This window comes from Sus scrofa, chromosome 12, assembly GCF_054392235.1.
Source record: "Sus scrofa isolate SSC_HxYL_T2T_F1_AM1 chromosome 12, Sscrofa_HxYL_maternal_Yorkshire_Landrace_v2.0, whole genome shotgun sequence".
NCBI lineage: Eukaryota > Metazoa > Chordata > Mammalia > Artiodactyla > Suidae > Sus > Sus scrofa.
Genome location: NC_139394.1, coordinates 25,301,204 through 25,318,575, shown reverse-complemented (window position 1 = coordinate 25,318,575; position 17,372 = coordinate 25,301,204). Strand labels below are relative to the sequence as shown.

General features: G+C 46.8%; 1 protein-coding gene across 1 annotated transcript in view; it reads left to right on the top strand.

Moving 5' to 3' along the window:
• Positions 1 to 8,158: 8,158 nt before the first annotated feature.
• Positions 8,159 to 17,372, top strand: part of TTLL6 (tubulin tyrosine ligase like 6) — a 46,584-nt gene continuing 37,370 nt past the window's right edge. The window contains 2 exon segments of the mRNA XM_084984695.1: positions 8,159 to 8,252; positions 16,479 to 16,701. Coding sequence (XP_084840821.1) covers positions 8,159 to 8,252; positions 16,479 to 16,701 — 317 coding nt within the window.

Genomic DNA, 17,372 nt, shown 5'->3' with positions numbered 1-17,372 from the left:
ACAAAAAAAAAAAGAAAAAAGAAAAAATTGAGGCTCACACCAAAGGGACTGAACCAGAGTGTTAGAGAAATGCCCTAGTTAACAAGGCAACAATATCTGTAAAGATTACAGCACATGCAGATAAAGTCTATTCTGCTTTTGCAAAAATGAACCCTTCATTGTCAGACTTTTGCTATTCTATGTTCCTGGTAAGATGACAACAGTCTGCTCCTAAATCAGAAAAATTAAAATCGGTAAACAATAGCTGTAAATGAAATAGTTGGGCTATGGGAAACTAATATGGCTGCTTGGCTCTTCCTGGCTCCCTGGCCAATCCCATTTTTGATTGATGGATTAAAAAGCCTTCTTGTAATGCAAGGCTGAAGTCCTCACAATGACAAAGAAACTGTTAGAAAATATATTTTCCACTTGGGAGTATGCTTTGCACATTCTCCAGAAATCAAGGCACCCTCTTCACTGGGCAAATCATAAGAGCCTTAACAAAAACCTTATAAACTTCTTGAAATGATTTCTTTCACAGTCATCAGGCAAGGTCAACCAAACTAATGGAAAAACTGGACTCAAGTAGAGCAAAAATCAATTACATGGGATTTGATTAATTGGTAAATATGATTATGATTTTGGTGACTTTTCGTCTGAAGTACTACTGGCTTTTAATCTTTTTCCCTTAAGCTAATTATGGCTAATAGCAATTTCATAAATTTTACTTTCGTAAGCAGAATTGAAGCATTTTTCATTTCCCTCAACCTGATCCCTCCAGAACTTGGAAACTGTTAGGTTTGCAGTGGCCTTTCTAGGTGAATAAGAAAGGCTACTTCCTGACACATGTAAGAACTCCAGGATATTTTGGACCTTAAGAAGAGAGGAATCCATCTAAATCTGTAGGTATTGCAGGCAGAATCTGATGGCAAGTGCTTGGCAAGGCTTTTCTGGACTTGAGAGGTCTTCTAAAATTTCCAGCAAAGCCAAATTTAAGAGTTTATATGATCAACTACACTTATGTAAATAATCAGACCAAGTTGATTGAAATCAGACTTATTTTGCAAACAAATTAGTCTTAATTTGACTGTATTTGGGATAAATGAGGATAATTTAGAGAGAAAAATTAGGTTTCAAGAATATACCTTTGTGGGCTGTGTGAGATTTGCTGTGACCAGATATAGAATAAAGATGCACCACCGTGTGTTGTTCCTAGGAAAAAAAAAAAAGAATATACTTTTGTGGATTCTGAGGTTTTGATTTTTTTGTTTTTTTTTTATAATTTTTTTTAATTTTCCCACTGTACAGCAAGGGGGTCAGGTTATCCTTACATGTATACATTACAATTACATTTTTCCCCCACCCTTTGTTCTGTTGCAACATGAGTATCTAGACAAAGTTCTCAATGCTATTCAGCAGGATCTCCTTGTAAATCTATTCTAAGTTGTGTCTGATAAGCCCAAGCTCCCAATCCCTCCCACTCCCTCCCCCTCCCATCAGGCAGCCACAAGTCTTTTCTCCAAGTCCATGATTTTCTTTTCTGTGGAGATGTTCATTTGTGCTGGATATTAGATTCCAGTTATAAGTGATATCATATGGTATTTGTCTTTGTCTTTCTGGCTCATTTCACTCAGTATGAGATTCTCTAGTTCCATCTATGTTGCTGCAAATGGCATTATGTCATTCTTTTTTATGGCTGAGTAGTATTCCATTGTGTATATATACCACATCTTCCGAATCCAATCATCTGTCGATGGACATTTGGGTTGTTTCCATGTCCTGGCTTTTTTTGGGTTTTTTTTAGGGCCGCACCCATGGCATATGGAAGTTCCCAGGCTAGGGGTCAAATCTGTCAAATCAGGCTGCAGCTGCTGGCCTACACTGCAACCACAGCAACACCAGATCCTTAACCCACTGAGCAAGGCCAGGGATTGAACCCACATCCTCATGAATACTAGTCGGATTCACTTCCGCCGTGCCTTCCGCCCTGCCAGAACGGGAACTCCCCTGAGGTTTTTTGTATCCTTCCTGCTTCCAAGATGCTTCTTTGTTGCTATGATACATTATTGCAAGGTTTAATTAAATTATTAAAAGGATATTCTGAGCTTGTTTCTGAAGCTGAACACAGTAATCTTTCAATAAAGACCAGATGTGTTCCATGACCTGCAACCAGGGGATTCCACATCCTGGAAAAGACATCATTTAAACGTCTCTCTCCAAACTATATGGGAGGACCCTTATTAGGTATTCTTAAATAGCTCTTGCACAGTGAAATTGAAGGGGAATTGAATCTTAAATTTATATTTTCCACATAAGAAGGCCCTCTGGGAATTCCTGTTACGGCTCAGTGGGTTTGATCCCTGGCCTGGCTCAGTGGGTCAAGGATCCGGTGTTGCTGTAAGCTACGGCATAGATCACAGAAATATTGTTTGACCCACTGAAAATAAGTGTTAGTGGGAAATGGATGTTTCAAGCACTCTGAAGAAAAGTAAAAAGACCATTTAGATGGCAGAGGATCCTTTGCTATATGTAGTACATTTATTGCTACATATGTCTGTGTGTCTCCCATGACACCCAGCAAACTGCTTTGCACACAGTTTTGCACCCAGAAAGTGTTCAAGTAATATGCCTGTTATTTCACCTGTAGTCAGAGCACTTTTTTTTAAAGTTGAATATTAAATATATTTCTATTAAAAGATATTTGACATCCATATGTTGGATAATTTTACACATAGGATGTAGGCATTTGAAATGTGGTGAGCACATGAAAATTGCCTATTTTTTTTTTTCTTTTCTCTCTCTCTTTTATTAGGGCCACCCCCACAGCATATGGAGGTTCCCCGGGCGAAGGGTCGAATCAGAGCTACAGCTGCTGGCCTATGCGACAGCCACAGCAACGCCAGATCTGAGCCACATCTGGGACCTGCACCACAGCTCAGGGCAATGCCAGATCCTTAACCCACTGAGTGACGCCAGGGATCAAACCTGCATCCTCATGGATACTAGTTGGATTTGTTTCTGCAGCGCCACAATGGGAATTCCCTTTTCTCTCTTTTTTAAGATTTATTGGAGTATGGTTGTTTACAATGTTTTATTAGCTTCAGGTGTATAGCAAAGTGAATCAGGTATACATATAAATATACCCATTCTTTTTTCCATATAGGTTATTACAGACTATTAAGAAGATTTTCCTGTGCTATACAGTAGGCTCTCATTAATCATCTATTTTACACAGTAGTGTGTATGTTATTCCCACCCTTCCAATTTTTCCCTCCCCCCAATGGTTTCACCTATGGTAACCATAAGATTGGTTTTGAAGGAGTTTCCGTTGTGTTAATGAACCTGACTAGTTCATCGAAGGTTCAATCCCTGGCCTCACTCAATGGGTTAAGGATACGGTGCTGCCGTGAGCTGCAGTGTAGGTTGCAGACATGGCCTGGATCTGGTGTTGCTGTGGCTGTGGCTTAGGTCAGCAGCTGCAGCTCCAATTGGGCCCCTAGCCTGAGAAATTCCGTATGCCACAAGGGAAGCCCAAAAAAACAAAAAAAAAAAAAAGATTTTGAAACCCATGAATTTGTTTCTATTTTTTATTTTGTTTTATTGTCTTTTTTTTTTTTTTTTTTTTTTTTTTTTTTTTTTTTTGTCTTTTTTAGGGCTGCACCTGCAGGATACAGAGGTTCCCGGACTAGGGGTTGAATCCAAGCTGTTGCTGCCGGCCTACACCAGAGCCACAGCGATACCAGATCCAAGCCACGTCTTTGAACTATACCACAGCTCACAGTGACGCTGGTTCCTTAACCCACTGAGCGAGGCCAGGGATCGAACCCACAACCTCATGGTTCCTAGTCAGATTGTTTCTGCTGCGCCACGACGGGAACTTCTGTTTCTCTTTTTTAAATAGGTAGGACACTCTCTATGGAACTTGTTTCAAAGCATCACCTATGCCAAGAAAAGGGTGCCCTGCAAACAGCCATGAATAGCTCCTTTCGGGGAAAGCTATTTCCCCCAGAAGGCAGAGGGAAGATGAAAAAGGACAAGATAAAAGCAGAAACCTGGAAGCTCCACAGCCCCTAGCTAAGGAGCCCCATTCCTTCGGGCTCTCTCAGCTCCATCAGATCCACATCAAAATAAGAGAACTCAAGTGAGGTGCTAGGCAACAATTTCTCTTTCTATTTCATCAATACCAGTAATAAGAGTGTGTGAAGCGAGGAGCAATGGCTCTATGAACCCACTGCAAGGCCTTGGCCAAACCACCATATTTTGCTAGGCTTCATTTTTCTCTTCTGAAAACAGGAAATACCAGGGGAGTCTTTAAGATCTCTTCTGATTTAACAAGAATCCTGATTCTGTGATGGTACATGCTTCTACAGCTGCCCCATGCATTGCAGCATTTCTTTTTTTTTTTTGGTCTTTTTGCCTTTTCTAGGGCTGCTCCCACAGCATATGGAGGTTCCCAGGGTAGGGGTCCAATCAGAGCTGTTGCCACCAGCCTACACCAGAGCCACAGCAACACAGGATCCGAGCCACGACTTCGACCTACAGCACAGCTCACGGCAACGCTGGATCCTTAACCCACTGAGCAAGGCCAGGGATCAAACCTGCAACCTCATGGTCCCTAGTCAGATTCGTTAACCCCTGCGCCACGATGGGAACTCCTTTCTTTCTTTTTCTTTTTCTTTTTTTTTTTTTTTTTGTCTTTCTAGGGCCACACCCATGGCATATGGAAGTTCCCAGGCTAGGGGTCCAAATGGAGTTGTAGCTGCTGGCCTGCACCACAGCCACAGCAATACCCGATCTGAGCCACATCTGCGACCTACACCATAGGTCATGGCAATGTTGGATCCTTAATCCACTGAGCAAGTCCAGGGGTCGAACCCATGTTATCATGGATGCTAGTCGGGTTCACTACCACTGAGCCACAATGAGAACTCCCATTCCAGGATTTCTATTCCCTACTTCACCCCTCCATATACCAAGACTTTTTTTTGAGTGGCAGGAGAAGAAAGGGCTTCCATGCTTTTGTTCAGGGGAGCAAAAGCAGGACTCTCTCTGTTTTCACTAACTGCTTAAAGAAAGGGTCTCAAACTGAGAAACAGAGTGTGTATCAACTGGAGAGCAAATAAGCTTCTGAGGGTTTTGTTATTTTCTTACTATCTACTTATTTATTCAGGTGGGTGCCTTAGGAACAAAAAGACGGTGGAAAAAAACTGTTTCAGACCTGTGTTTTTTCACACGCTCTAGTCTCTGTTTGGAGCTCAGAGGAGGAGACATAGTTTACATGTTTTGATGACCAGAAGGATCCTCCAACACACAGCTTCCACCTTCACACCCAGGCTCAGACAACCCCTCCAGTGTCTGCCCTGTGGGTTTTTCTGTTTCTGGTTTGTCTGCTACAAATTGCTGATGCTCTCTGATCTCTGAGCTGTCATTCCCTGGCCCCGGAGGGGATGCCTGATGGGGTCGAAGCCTGCTTTGCTCTCCAGTGGGGGCAGCTCTACTGTGCACCCGGTGTTTGTTCCTGTCATCACCCCTGAAAGGACAGCAGTGCCAGGCTCTGGCCTATTAGCTCCCGCTGCAGCCAACCCTCTCATAAATAACCCGTTGTCAGGGATTTTAATGGAAACCCTCTGGAAGCTGTAAATCTTTGCCGCTCCCTCCTGCATCGTCTCCCTCATTTCCATTACAATATCACTCCAGAGGGACCTGAGACCAAAGCGTGAGCTTGGCAGAGCAGATTGGTAGGACACTGGGGAAAGACAGAGGCGGGATGGGGGAGGGGACCGGAGCTGGGACAGTTGGTCTGAGGGAAGCATCTGCTGGGTGGCCAGTTGATGATGGTCACCTGGGCCCCCAAGGCCCTGAATGGGGGAGGGGCAAGATGGCCTAGGGCCACCTGGAAGGAAGAGGGTAGAGGGAAGAGGGCAGGATGGCGGAGAGGTTTCTGGAAGAGCAGCAGATGGGCTGCTAGTTCCACTTCGGGCCCTCCAGTGTGAATTTAAGCAGCATGTAGCAGGCTTTCAGTGACAGCTTGGGGTTAAGCCATGCCTTTGCCTCTTGCCTCCTGCCTGGGCAGCTCAGCAGGTAAAGCAGCAATGCCCTGGGTTGAGAGGAAAAAGGTTCCTCTACCAGTTCGTATCTGAAAGGTAACAAAGTTTCTATGCCTTTGGGAGCACTCAGTAGTAACTCCCCCCATAGCTAGGGATTAAGGTTTGTACATCAGTTTAATAAGGGGGGTGGTGAGGGCTGCAAAGGATGGAAGGCTCTGATGAGACTTGTTCACACAATTTTTTTTTTGGAATGTCCATGCATCCAAGGATGGTGCCTCCCTGACTGGAGATCTCCCTGTAAAGTCGGGGGTGGTGGGGAGGGTGGAGGCTTGCAGGACTGTGACTGCTGATTCTTGTTACCTCTGCTTTATTTGGATAAGGGACGTTCTGATAAGATTTCTTTCTGCATCTGCCGTAGCTCAAATGTTTTCACTTTAAAGTAAAAAACGGAGTTCCCGTCGTGGCGCAGTGGTTAACGAATCCGACTAGGAACCATGAGGTTGCAGGTTCGATCCCTGGCCTTGCTCAGTGGGTTAAGGATCCGGCGTTGCTGTGAGCTGTGGTGTAGGTTGCAGACGTGGCTCAGATCCCGTGTTGCTGTGGCTCTGGCGTAGGCCGGCAGCTACAGCTCCGATTAGACCCCTAGCCTGGGAACCTCCATATGCCGCGGGAGCGGCTCAAGAAATGGCAAAACAGAAAAAAAAAAAAAAAAGTAAAAAACCTCACAGAACACTGTAAACCAACTATAATGGAAAAATTAAAAAAGTAGAAAAAATAGAAATAAAAAATAAACAAAATAGAAAAAAAAAGTTAAAAACTACCCTAAATGGTTTTTTTTTGGGGGGGGTCCCTTCCCCTGTCATTTTCTTAATATCCAAACAGAGCATGGCATGAGGTCCTAAGCATATTCACTGGACACAATATTGCCAATGAATTTTCTAAAAGCTTACATGCTCTAAGAAACATTCCTGGACTAACGCCAACAAGCTTCACATCGGAGATGTGGATTTTGCCTCTTTGCTTAGTCCTTCCAACTACAGTCCTTCTCTTTCTGAGAAGGCCCTGTTTCTGCTCCTTATATGTCTCCCCTCAGCTGGAAAAGAGCTATCTATCCTCTGTTGAGAGTAATGGTACAAGTCTTACATAAATCTTGGAACTAACAATCTTTTTTTCACCCACATTTTAGTGTCATCAAGTTAAGCACCTGGAAAGCTTTCGAGAATGAAGAGGGATGGACATAGGCAACCAGAATCCTTGGCTCAATCCATAAGGGAGTGTCTCAAAATCACTTCAAATCGACCCTGTGTTCGATCTTTCACCAATCCTGAATTAACCCAGGCAGAAACAGCTCTACTGGCTTCCAGGCCTTTGCAGGCAGGGCTCTGGGCTTAGACAGGTGGAAACAGAATGAAACCGTAATTGTCTGAAGCCAGTCAGACTCCTATTCTCCACCTGTTTGAGGACAGACAAGGTGTGAGAAGTCAAGACCCCGGAGCCCTAGGTGGCGCTCTCTTATTGGCCAGTGCAGTGGAGGGGCCAGGATCCCCCACACTCTGTGAAGATGTCACCTGAGCAGTTTATCATAGGTTTGTGATACCCACTCTACTGCTAAAGAAGCTAGCTGTCCGAGGTTTATGCAGACAACCTGAGATCTCTCCGCTTGGCGCCTCCTGCTACGGGTTTTGGATATTTACCCTCCGCAGAGAGAGGAAGAGCAGGGAGCTTTTTGAGCTCAGCGTGGCATAAGCCGCAGGAGCTCCGGAGCCAGACCTTCGGATCCGCGACGGCCCAGATGTCCCGCCGCGCCTGCGCACGGCCGCCCGACGGTGCGGGCCGGGATGGACGCGGACCCGGGGCGGGGCGGGGCGAGGCGGGCCGAGGAGGGCGGGGACCTGCTGAAAGCGAGCAGCAGTCGGATCTCGTGCGCCAGGCGGTGCGGCGTCCACCGCGTCTCCCGGGACGACCTCGGGCGCTTCCCTCTCCCAGCGGTTAATTGGATTCGGGAGGGGGGAGTGTCAGTCTACCGCAGGGGCCAATCGAAGGTCTGGAAAGCCCTATATGCAAATAAGAGGGCCGGGCGGACCCCAAGTTAGGAGGGGCGCGGGTTGGGGTTAGAGGTTGTTTGGCAGCCAATGGGAGGGTGTCTCCTTAATCCTTCGAGGAGGGGACCCGCAAGTGTGGTTGCCAGCGGTACGGGCGGCAGAGCAGGGGCGAGAGGAATCGCTGGTAAGAGCGCCCCAGAGCCCGGTGCCGGTCCCAGACTGCGGCCCCCTAGTGCCTCCCCATTGAAAACCAGGTTCTACATGCCCCCCGTGTCCCCCACGGTGACCAGTTCCCCAGGTTTACCCCCTCTGCCTTCCCTGGTGTTCTAGGACAAAAGCCACCCGCACTGCCCTTGTTCCCCCTCGGCTCTGTAGCCCATCTTTTCTCAGCAGGTCTTGGTGTCTCTCACCTTCTTACCCGCCTCGTACTCAATTTACTGCTGAAATACCCTCGCTCCCTATTCTCATCCTCAAGACCCCAACGCCAGGACCTTTCTCACACACAGTCCCTTCTTTTCCCAACTCCTTACACCGTTCTGTCCTGGCTTTTCTCCCGAACCTGGGTCGCCCGTAGAGTGCACCCTCACTTCCTGGCCTTCCTCAGTTTCCCGTACCCGGTGTCTCCAGGGAGCTGTCCCTTAGGTACCAGAGATCCCTGGGAATCACACGACTCTCTCCGCCTCCTCCTCCCCTATCGTGGGATCCTTCTCTTGATCACCTTTCTTCCCGGTCTGGAGACGCCTTACAGAAAGACACTTCTGTTTTTCTTGGCAGCACAGCCCTCTGCAAATAACCTACCCCCAGCCTCTTTTTCTTTCACTTCCAGGTGTTATTTCTCACCTTCCTAAAGGAAAGCTCTTCTAGGCCTGAGGAAAGTTCTTTGGGGTTTGAACTCTAGGCAAAATGTAACTTACACGTGGGGATGAGGTGGGAAGGGAGCTGGTATTTATTAAGCACTGGTATGTGCCAGGCCCTTAGATAAGTTATTTACTGTGTGCATCAATGCCACCGTCGTATTTTCATTTTACAGTCTTTTGAACCAAACACTGCTATTGGAGCATTGGAAATAGTAACTCATTTAATCTTTCAAACTGCTCCATGAGATGAATATTATTATCTTCAAAGATGCAAAGCTGAAAGCAAGATCCAGAGGTCTTACCTCCACATCTTTCTTGCCCCCCCCCCCCATCCACTTTGACCTTTTCCAAGAGCTAATCAGTGTGGGAAGCCTTCGCAGGATGCAGGGGAATGAGGGTCAAAAGATGAAAAGGGAAAAGGAGTGCAGGAAAACCTATTATTTGGGGGGAAAGAAGGACGTCACAGGTAGGAGAACTCTTCAGGGCCCTATGAATTCCTACAGGCTGAAAAAGAAGTCTAGGCTGAGGAGGTCAGGGTGAAAAAACTTGGCTAAAACGTGAAACGCTTAACCAAATGACTCTTTCCTCCTGCTTACAGCCTTGTAAAGGAAAGCGCTAATTATTTCCCACCCTTCGGCAACACTTCTAGGGTCAAGAAGAGTGGTCAACATGTATAGTCCTTCAGAAGTGGAAATGAGTCCCTTCAGATAACCTGCAGTGTGTTCCTTTGCATGGAGCCATCCCAGTGCTCGTTCCCTCCCCCTGGTGGCCAATAAAGGTCATTTTCGTGCTGTCCAATCAGGCTTTGGTGGGCAGCCTCTCTCTGACTTGGAAGATCCCAAGATCAAATCCTGTACCAAAATGGAAGGAAATCTCAGGGTGTTTTCACTTCCTCCTTGGGAAGGTGAACTGAATGTATCTTATGTCATTAAGAAGAACTGAAGATGGGAGGAGTTCCCGTCGAGGCGCAGTGGTTAACGAATCCGACTAGGAACCATGAGGTTGCGGGTTCGGTCCCTGCCCTTGCTCAGTGGGTTAGGGATCTGGTGTTGCCTTGAGCTGTGGTGTAGGTTGCAGACGAGGCTCGGATCCCACGTTGCTGTGGCTCTGGTGTAGGCTGGTGGCTACAGCTCCGATTCGACCCCTAGCCTGGGAACCTTCATATGCCACGGCAGCCGCCCAAGAAATAGCAAAAAGACAAAAAAAAAAAGACAAAAAAAAAAAAAAAGAAAAGAAAAACTGAAGATGGTATTTGCTATGTTTGCACAGCATAGCACTCTTTTTTGAACTCCGCAAAGCCCTTGGTCCACACGGCCTGCCCGCTAACCTGGCATATTGGAAAGCTATGTGGAAGGGCAGGAAGCCAGGGCTTTGGTTTTGGCTCTGCTGATTTGCTCCCTGGCTTTGAGTTGCTAACTGAGATGGGGGATTTCAAAATCTCTAAAAAGCAAACAGATTGAACTAGACACTCTCCAAGGGCCCTCCCAACTGTAATATTCAGGAATGCCATTAGAAAAGTGTTCTCATTACACTCCAAATAAGAGCCCTGATACAGTGTGAAAAGAAGGGAAGGAAACGGTGAAAATAAACACAAAATAGAAACAATGAAGCTGGTCTCAGATTCTGTAAAATCTGGGGAGATCCGGGCCCCTCGGAGAATTTAGGAACAATGACATGGGATCAGCTGATTCTTTTTTCTTTTTTTCATTTTTGGCTGCCCCTCAGCATATTGGAGCTGCCGGGCCAGGGATCAGATCCGAGCCACAGCTGCGACCTAAGCTGCAGCTGTAGCAATGCCACATCTTTAGCCCACTGTGCCAGGCCAGGGATCGAATCCATGTCCCAGTGCTCCCAAGACACTGCCGATCCCATTGCGCCACAGTGGGAGCTCCAGGCCAGCTGACTTATGGGACTAAAGTCACCAAGACTGCTTCTGGGAGCTAGGAAATCAGTTGCTTCCTTTTACAGTCTGAATTCCTTATGGGTGATCAACAGGAAGGAGCACTGGGTGGAGTGTGGAGGAGACAAGCTGTGGGGTCAGACGTGGCTTCCAGTCCCAGCTCTGCCTCTTAACCTCTCCACATTTCAGCCTTCTTCTCGGCAATCGAGGGAAGACAGTACCTAGGATACAATATTGTCAGGATGAGACAATGTGTATATAAAGTGCTTTAGTATCATTAATACCTGTTACTTGGTAAGTAGGTTGTAAATAGTAGTTACTGTTATAAGTGAGTGAAATTAAGTGTTCCAAGTGCCTGCTATTTGAAAGGACACCAGGGTAGTGCTTTTAAAAATGTTATTTGTTTAGTGCTCACAGCAACATTTCTATTATATAGATGAGGAAAATGAACCTTAGAAAGGAGAAACTCGTCCATGCATTTGTTCATTTTTCCAGTCCTTTCATTCCAGAAGCATTGGCACCTCTGCTATGTGCCAGGCACTGTGGCTAAGGAGCTGAGAATTCAGACATAGCCCCTTCCATCAGAGAGTTCAGTCCAGGGCCACATAGCCGAGAATGATAGATAGCAGTTTAGTGAGCACTTATTATGTGCCAGGCACTATTCTAAGCACGTTGTATTAACTCAAAGGGATTAACTCATGTAATTCCCATGGCTGGAGCAAACCATTCTACAGATGAGGAAACTAAGGCAGAGGGATGGTATATGTTAAATAAATTACCTGAGGGAGCGGCAGAGCTGGGATTTAAATCCGGGCAGACATGAGAGTTTCAGTCATGACCATGGGAAATGAATCCGACTAGTATCAAAGAAGATGCGGGTTCAATCGCTGGCTCCGCTCAGTGGGTCAGGGATCCAGTGTTGCCATGAGCTGTGGTGTAGGTTGCAGAGGGATCCTGTGTTGCTGTGGCTGTGGCGTAAGTCAGCAGCTGTAGCTCCAATTTGACCCTTAGCCTGGGAACCTCCATATGCCGAGGCTGCAGCCCTAAAAAGCAAAAAAAAAAAAAAAAAAAAAAAAAAAAATTCCAGGCACACAGACTCCAGACTCTTGAGTTCTTAGCCACTACATTACAGCTCCCTCTTAGCAAGTGATTTAAAGCCACATCTCTGACTGAGGGAGTTCCCTCGTGGCTCAGCAGGTTAAGGACCCAGCATTGTCACCACTGTGGCTCTGGTTACAGCTGTGGTACAGATTCGATCCACATCTGACTGCAGAGGCCCTTAAACCATGTATGTTGTCTCAGGATGCCAGCAGCAGCTCCCTTCCCTCTTTTGTACTCTCCTTTGCCTTGAGTCCTTCGAATTTGTGGCCTCACCTCTTTTGATTCCTTAAGCCTACAAGACTGCTTTGACCAAATTTTTAAGGCAGGAGAGTTCCTACTCTCGGTAGGAACCCCCAGATTAGCAGGGAGCAGTTGCTGAGACTGGGGAGAGAAGTAGAGATGTGTTAGCAGAGAATGAGTAAATTAGGATGTCTGTGGGGGAGCCTCATTGAGAGAAGGGATCTGGGGCATACGAAAATGTTCCCCCTCACTCTCTCTCTCTCTCTTTTTGGCCACACCCGTGGCATGCAGAAGTTCTGGGGCCAGGGATCGACCTGAGCCACAGCAGTGACAACACCAGATCTTTAACCCACTGAGCCACCAGGAAACTCCTCCTTGTCTCTTAAGGCCACTGTAAGGAAAATCGTAGCACGAGGGCAGCTGTCACTTGGCTCCTGAATCACGGAGACAGTAGGGAATGATAGGGACTGGGGGGAGACTGGGAAATGTCTGAAGAGGGAGCCACTGCTCAGCTCTGCCTCATCGCTGGCAGGAAGCACTGGAGACCTACTTTTCTAAAAGGAATGAAATCTAGATTTTTATGAGAAATCTACATTTCCTAGTTGTTGGCAGCTACTTCTGTTTTATTGTTATGACAACACACCACTGTGGGCCAAAGACACATTTCCATAGGATAGATTCAGGATGCAAGCCCTCGCAGGTAACTTTTTTTTTTTTCTTTTTTGCTTTTTAGGGCCACACCCTTGGCATATGGAGGTTCCCAGGCTAGGGGTCCAATCCGAGCTATAGCTGCCGCCCTGCACCACAACCACAACAATGCAGGATCCAAGCTGCGTCTGTGACCTACACCACAGCTCACGGCAATGCCAGCTCCTTAACCCACTGAACAAGGCCAGGGATCGAACCCGCAACCTCATGGATACTCGTTGGGTTCGTTACCGCTGAGCCACAATGGGAGCTCTTCCTTGGTAGGCAGCTTTGGAGTGAGCTGTTCTCTTTCAGGGTTGGAAAAAAAGGTAGCAGGATTTAGCCTTGGGATGAAACACCAAAAAGACTGGGAGAAGAGAAAGCATGGGGAGGGGGGCCAGGGGGAGACAAAGACAAAGCAAAAATTGTCATATGTGTCAATGACCTTTGTCTGCCACCTTGCACCTGTCTCCAAAGCCTTCCAAGTGGCTCTTGTGGCCTAGGTAGCCTAGATTACAGGGGAAGGTGGGCAAGATACTGTGCGGAACCAGTTCCCACGGAGGTATGTGAGCTCCGTCCCTTTCTTGCTTCATGTGCCCAAAACCCGCTCATGCGAGAGGGAACAGAGTTTGACTGGTTTTTGTTCTTCTCTTTGAGGCAGACAAACATAAGCAGCTATGACTCGTTTTTACACACTTGGGCAAGGATTCAAGAAAGGGCCAAGACAACCCGTAACTCCAGAGGCCCGATGCAGGGTCGGTTTTCTCTCCTCGAGTTAACATTAACCTTTAGGTAAACGAGCCACTCCTCCTCGAGGGCCTGGTAAACAGGAGCCGTTGCCGAGGCCAGGGGAGGGGAGCTGGCCGTTTACCTGGCAGGAAGGGAGCAGCCCAAGGTCAAGATTTCACGTACCTTCGTCCTCTTGAACTTTGCCAAGAACGTGCCTGTTCACTGAGAAGAACTGACCTGCAAGGCCTGGGTTTCATCCGAGAATTGCGCCCAGCACAACTCTCTTCTCCTGCTCGGGTGTCACCACAGAGGGCTTGGGTGTAAGGGACAGCCCCCTTCAGCGCGAGAGAGACAAGTGGCAAGCCTTGGCCACTTAATAACTCTGCTCTCCCTCTTGGGGGTGGTGATGAGGATTCAGCGAGATGGCGTATGTGACAATGCTTTGGAAAGCCTAGAGAATGGTGCCCACGTAAGGCTTATTATTAAATTATTTGTAGGGAGCCTCCAAGTGAGAGGACCTCCTTGCCCCCCAATTTTGGTTTAGGAAAAAAGCAGTGACAGGTGGAAGAGGGGTGTAGTGATGTTAAAAATGTGGCTGTAGGAGTTCCCGTCGTGGCTCAGTGGTTAACGAACCTGACTGACTAGTATCCATGAGGATACAGGTTCGATCCCGGGCCTTGCTCAGGGGGTTAAGGATCCGGCATGGTTGCGAACTGTGGTGTAGGTTGGCAGCTATAGCTCCGATTGGACCCCTAGCCTAGGAATCTCCATATGCCGCGGGTGTGGCCCTCAAAAGACAAAAAAAAAAAAAAAAAAAAAGTGGCCATAAAGTATAAAAGTTGTCTTAGAGGTTGGGTGCAGAGGGGGAGCTGATTCTCAAGAGATTGTGTGACTCTGGTGAGCTTGCCATAATTGCATGTTGCTGGTGGTGGTTAAAATTGTTGGAATCCCTCTGGGAAATAACATGGCAATATATAATAAAAATATATCAGAGGCTTCATAATTTTCATATCCATTAGTAATTCTGGTTCTGGATAAATATCTTAAGAATATACTCCTAAAGAAATAAAAGCTCTTCTAGGAGTTCCCGCTGTGGCACATGGGTTAAGAACCTGACTGCAGTGGCTTGGGTTGCTTCAGAGGCTCGGGTTTGGTCCCTGGTCAGGAGCACCCGGTTAAAGGATCTGACATGGCTGCAGCTGTGTCATAGGTCGCAGATGTGGCTCAGATTCAATCCCTGAACCGGGAACTTCCATATGCCATGGGTGTGGCCATAAAAGACACACAAACTCTTCTGTACATGAAAATGTGCAATTTAGAGCTATTTATATAATAGAAAAATTGGAAGCAACTTACATTGCCAGTAATAAGGCAATGGTTGGTTAAATCCAGACACGTTCCTTCAATGAGTTATTATTGCACAACCATTAAAAACTAGAAATACGTAAACTTTGCCACAGCCAAAAGGATGGTTATGATATGCTAGTCAGTGGGCAAAAAGCAGATATAAAATTGTTTCTCTGTTGTGGTTACAATTATATAAGAATAATTATGCTTGGAAATTTAGAATTAAGAAATATACAAGAAGGCCAAATTTGTGGTGTTAAGGTGGAAAAGCTATGGCTGTTTTCCCACCCTGCCCTTTTCTGAGCTTTCTTTAATGTTATAGTATTTCAATAGTAATAATAAATTATAATAAAGATATTGTTAGTATCTTTTTTTAAAAGCCTAAGGGTTTGTGAAGAAAGAACAGGGTAAATAACCAGAGGCCTATGGACATCAAAAAAGAGGAACTGAGTTCCAGTTGTGGCTCAGTGGGTTAAGAACACGATGCAGTGTCCATGTGGATGTAAGTTCGATCCCTGGCCTCGCTCAGTGGGTTAAGGATCCGGCATTGCTGCAAGCTTCGGTGTAGGCAGCAGCTGCAGCTCTGATTCAACCCCTAGCCAGAGAACTTCCATATGCCACAGTGTGGTCTTACAAAGAAAAAAAAAGAGGGTAGGCAGCATTTTGGGAAGGGAGGTGAGGAGGGAAAAGCACCAGAAATTAGCTTTATAGTTATAGAAGCTTTAGATTTGAATGGGGATACGAATCCATTAATTGGACCTGGGTAGTTCTGGGTACCCAAAGGCAGATTAAGCACACTCCTAAGGATGAGTGTAGCAGGGGCGGTAAAAACCATGTAAAAAATTTGACATTTGAAATTTCAAGCCAACATCAAAGATGTCATCATGAGCGTGAAGGGAATGAGGATTTTGCTGGATTTCCTTTTACGATTTGGTCTTGCTTTCATTTTGAATTGGGTGGCTGGGGAGACACGGTAGCCTTTTCTGTGGCTGAGGTCTCTGAAGGGCTGCATCTGACCCGGGGCTTGAATCTTGTTCAGTCAGCTGCAAGTCAGTCCTGCACTCGTGAGCATCAGTTGCATTCACTCACAGGCCGGCAGGTTGCAGGTGGGAGGTTTGGTGCAGCGCCCAAATAGTTAACAGACTTCCTCAGAGCACTGTATCTGCACCCTTGGGGACTGAGTCCCTCAGCTAGGGAGGCCTCGCTAGGGCTCGATTCTGAGGCTGTCTCCAGACACTCACTCCCTTTAATCATAAGATTGTTTACCAAACGGTGCCATGCCTAGCGTCTCAGCTTGCTCCTGAAAACCCCAGGAGGGAAACATCGAGGCCAGGGTTGGCTGAGCGAGTCCCCAAGGTCATAGTCATGGCAAAAGGTGGAATCAGCTCCCCACTGGAACTTGCACGGAAGCTGGAGGTGGGGTGGCATTTTATAAACCACAACCTGCTGTCTGGTCTCAGAGCTCTGGTCCATCACCCACAAGAGCAAGGGAGGGGGTCCCCCTGCAGGTGGATCCGAGTAACTGCCACTCTGTTTGCCCTCTCTCCAGAGGGGAGCCAGTATTTCCCCAGAGCTTCAGCCCAGGCAGGGGAGATGCTCCAGTGCCTGCCTTCAGAAGGAGAGGAAGAGACAGACTCAGAAGAGAGGAGGGACAGTTCCATAGAAGATTCGAAAGAAATCGTCACCCTGGCTTTTGTGAGAGAGAACACTGGGGAGCAAAAGGGACTTCAGAATGCCTCACAGCAAGGCAAGAAGAAGAGGAAGAAAAAGAGGTTAGGATTGAAAGATGGGGAATGGGGAGCTGTGTTGGTAAGAGCAGGAGGGACCTGAAGGGAAGGGGGCCTGGGCTGCTAAGGAGTGGGTAAATGAGAAACCGTGTGTGGAGTAAAAATCACAACACTTGTGGGTCATATAAAAAGAGCCCACTTTTTTTTTTTGCTTCTGGGGGGGCTGGACCCCCAGCATATGGAAGTTCCCAGGCTAGGGGTGTGATCGGAGCTACAGCTGCCAGCCTACACCACAGCCACAGCAACACAAGATTCAAGCCACGTCTGCGACCCACACCACAGCTCACGGCAATGCCAGATCCTCAACCCAGGAGCCAGGGATTGAACTTGCATTCTCACGGATCCTAGTCGGGTTCATTTCCACTGCACCACAACGGGAAATCCCAGGAACCCACTTTTGGTAATCAAATCAGAATCAAATAATGGCGTGTGTCATCTAAAACCACACCTGTCCTCATCTTTATTCTATTTGCATTTAGAATGCCTTAAAAAAAAATGTGGGGGGGGATGATTTCCTTGTTTTAAGAAAGTACTTATTGTCCTGGGAAGTTAGTACATTTTAAATGTAACAGAACCACGCTGACTTCTTAGGATCTGACTGCAGCGTCTGCATTCCAGTCCCTGGTGAATATTTTGCCATACCTTGGTCCATTCAG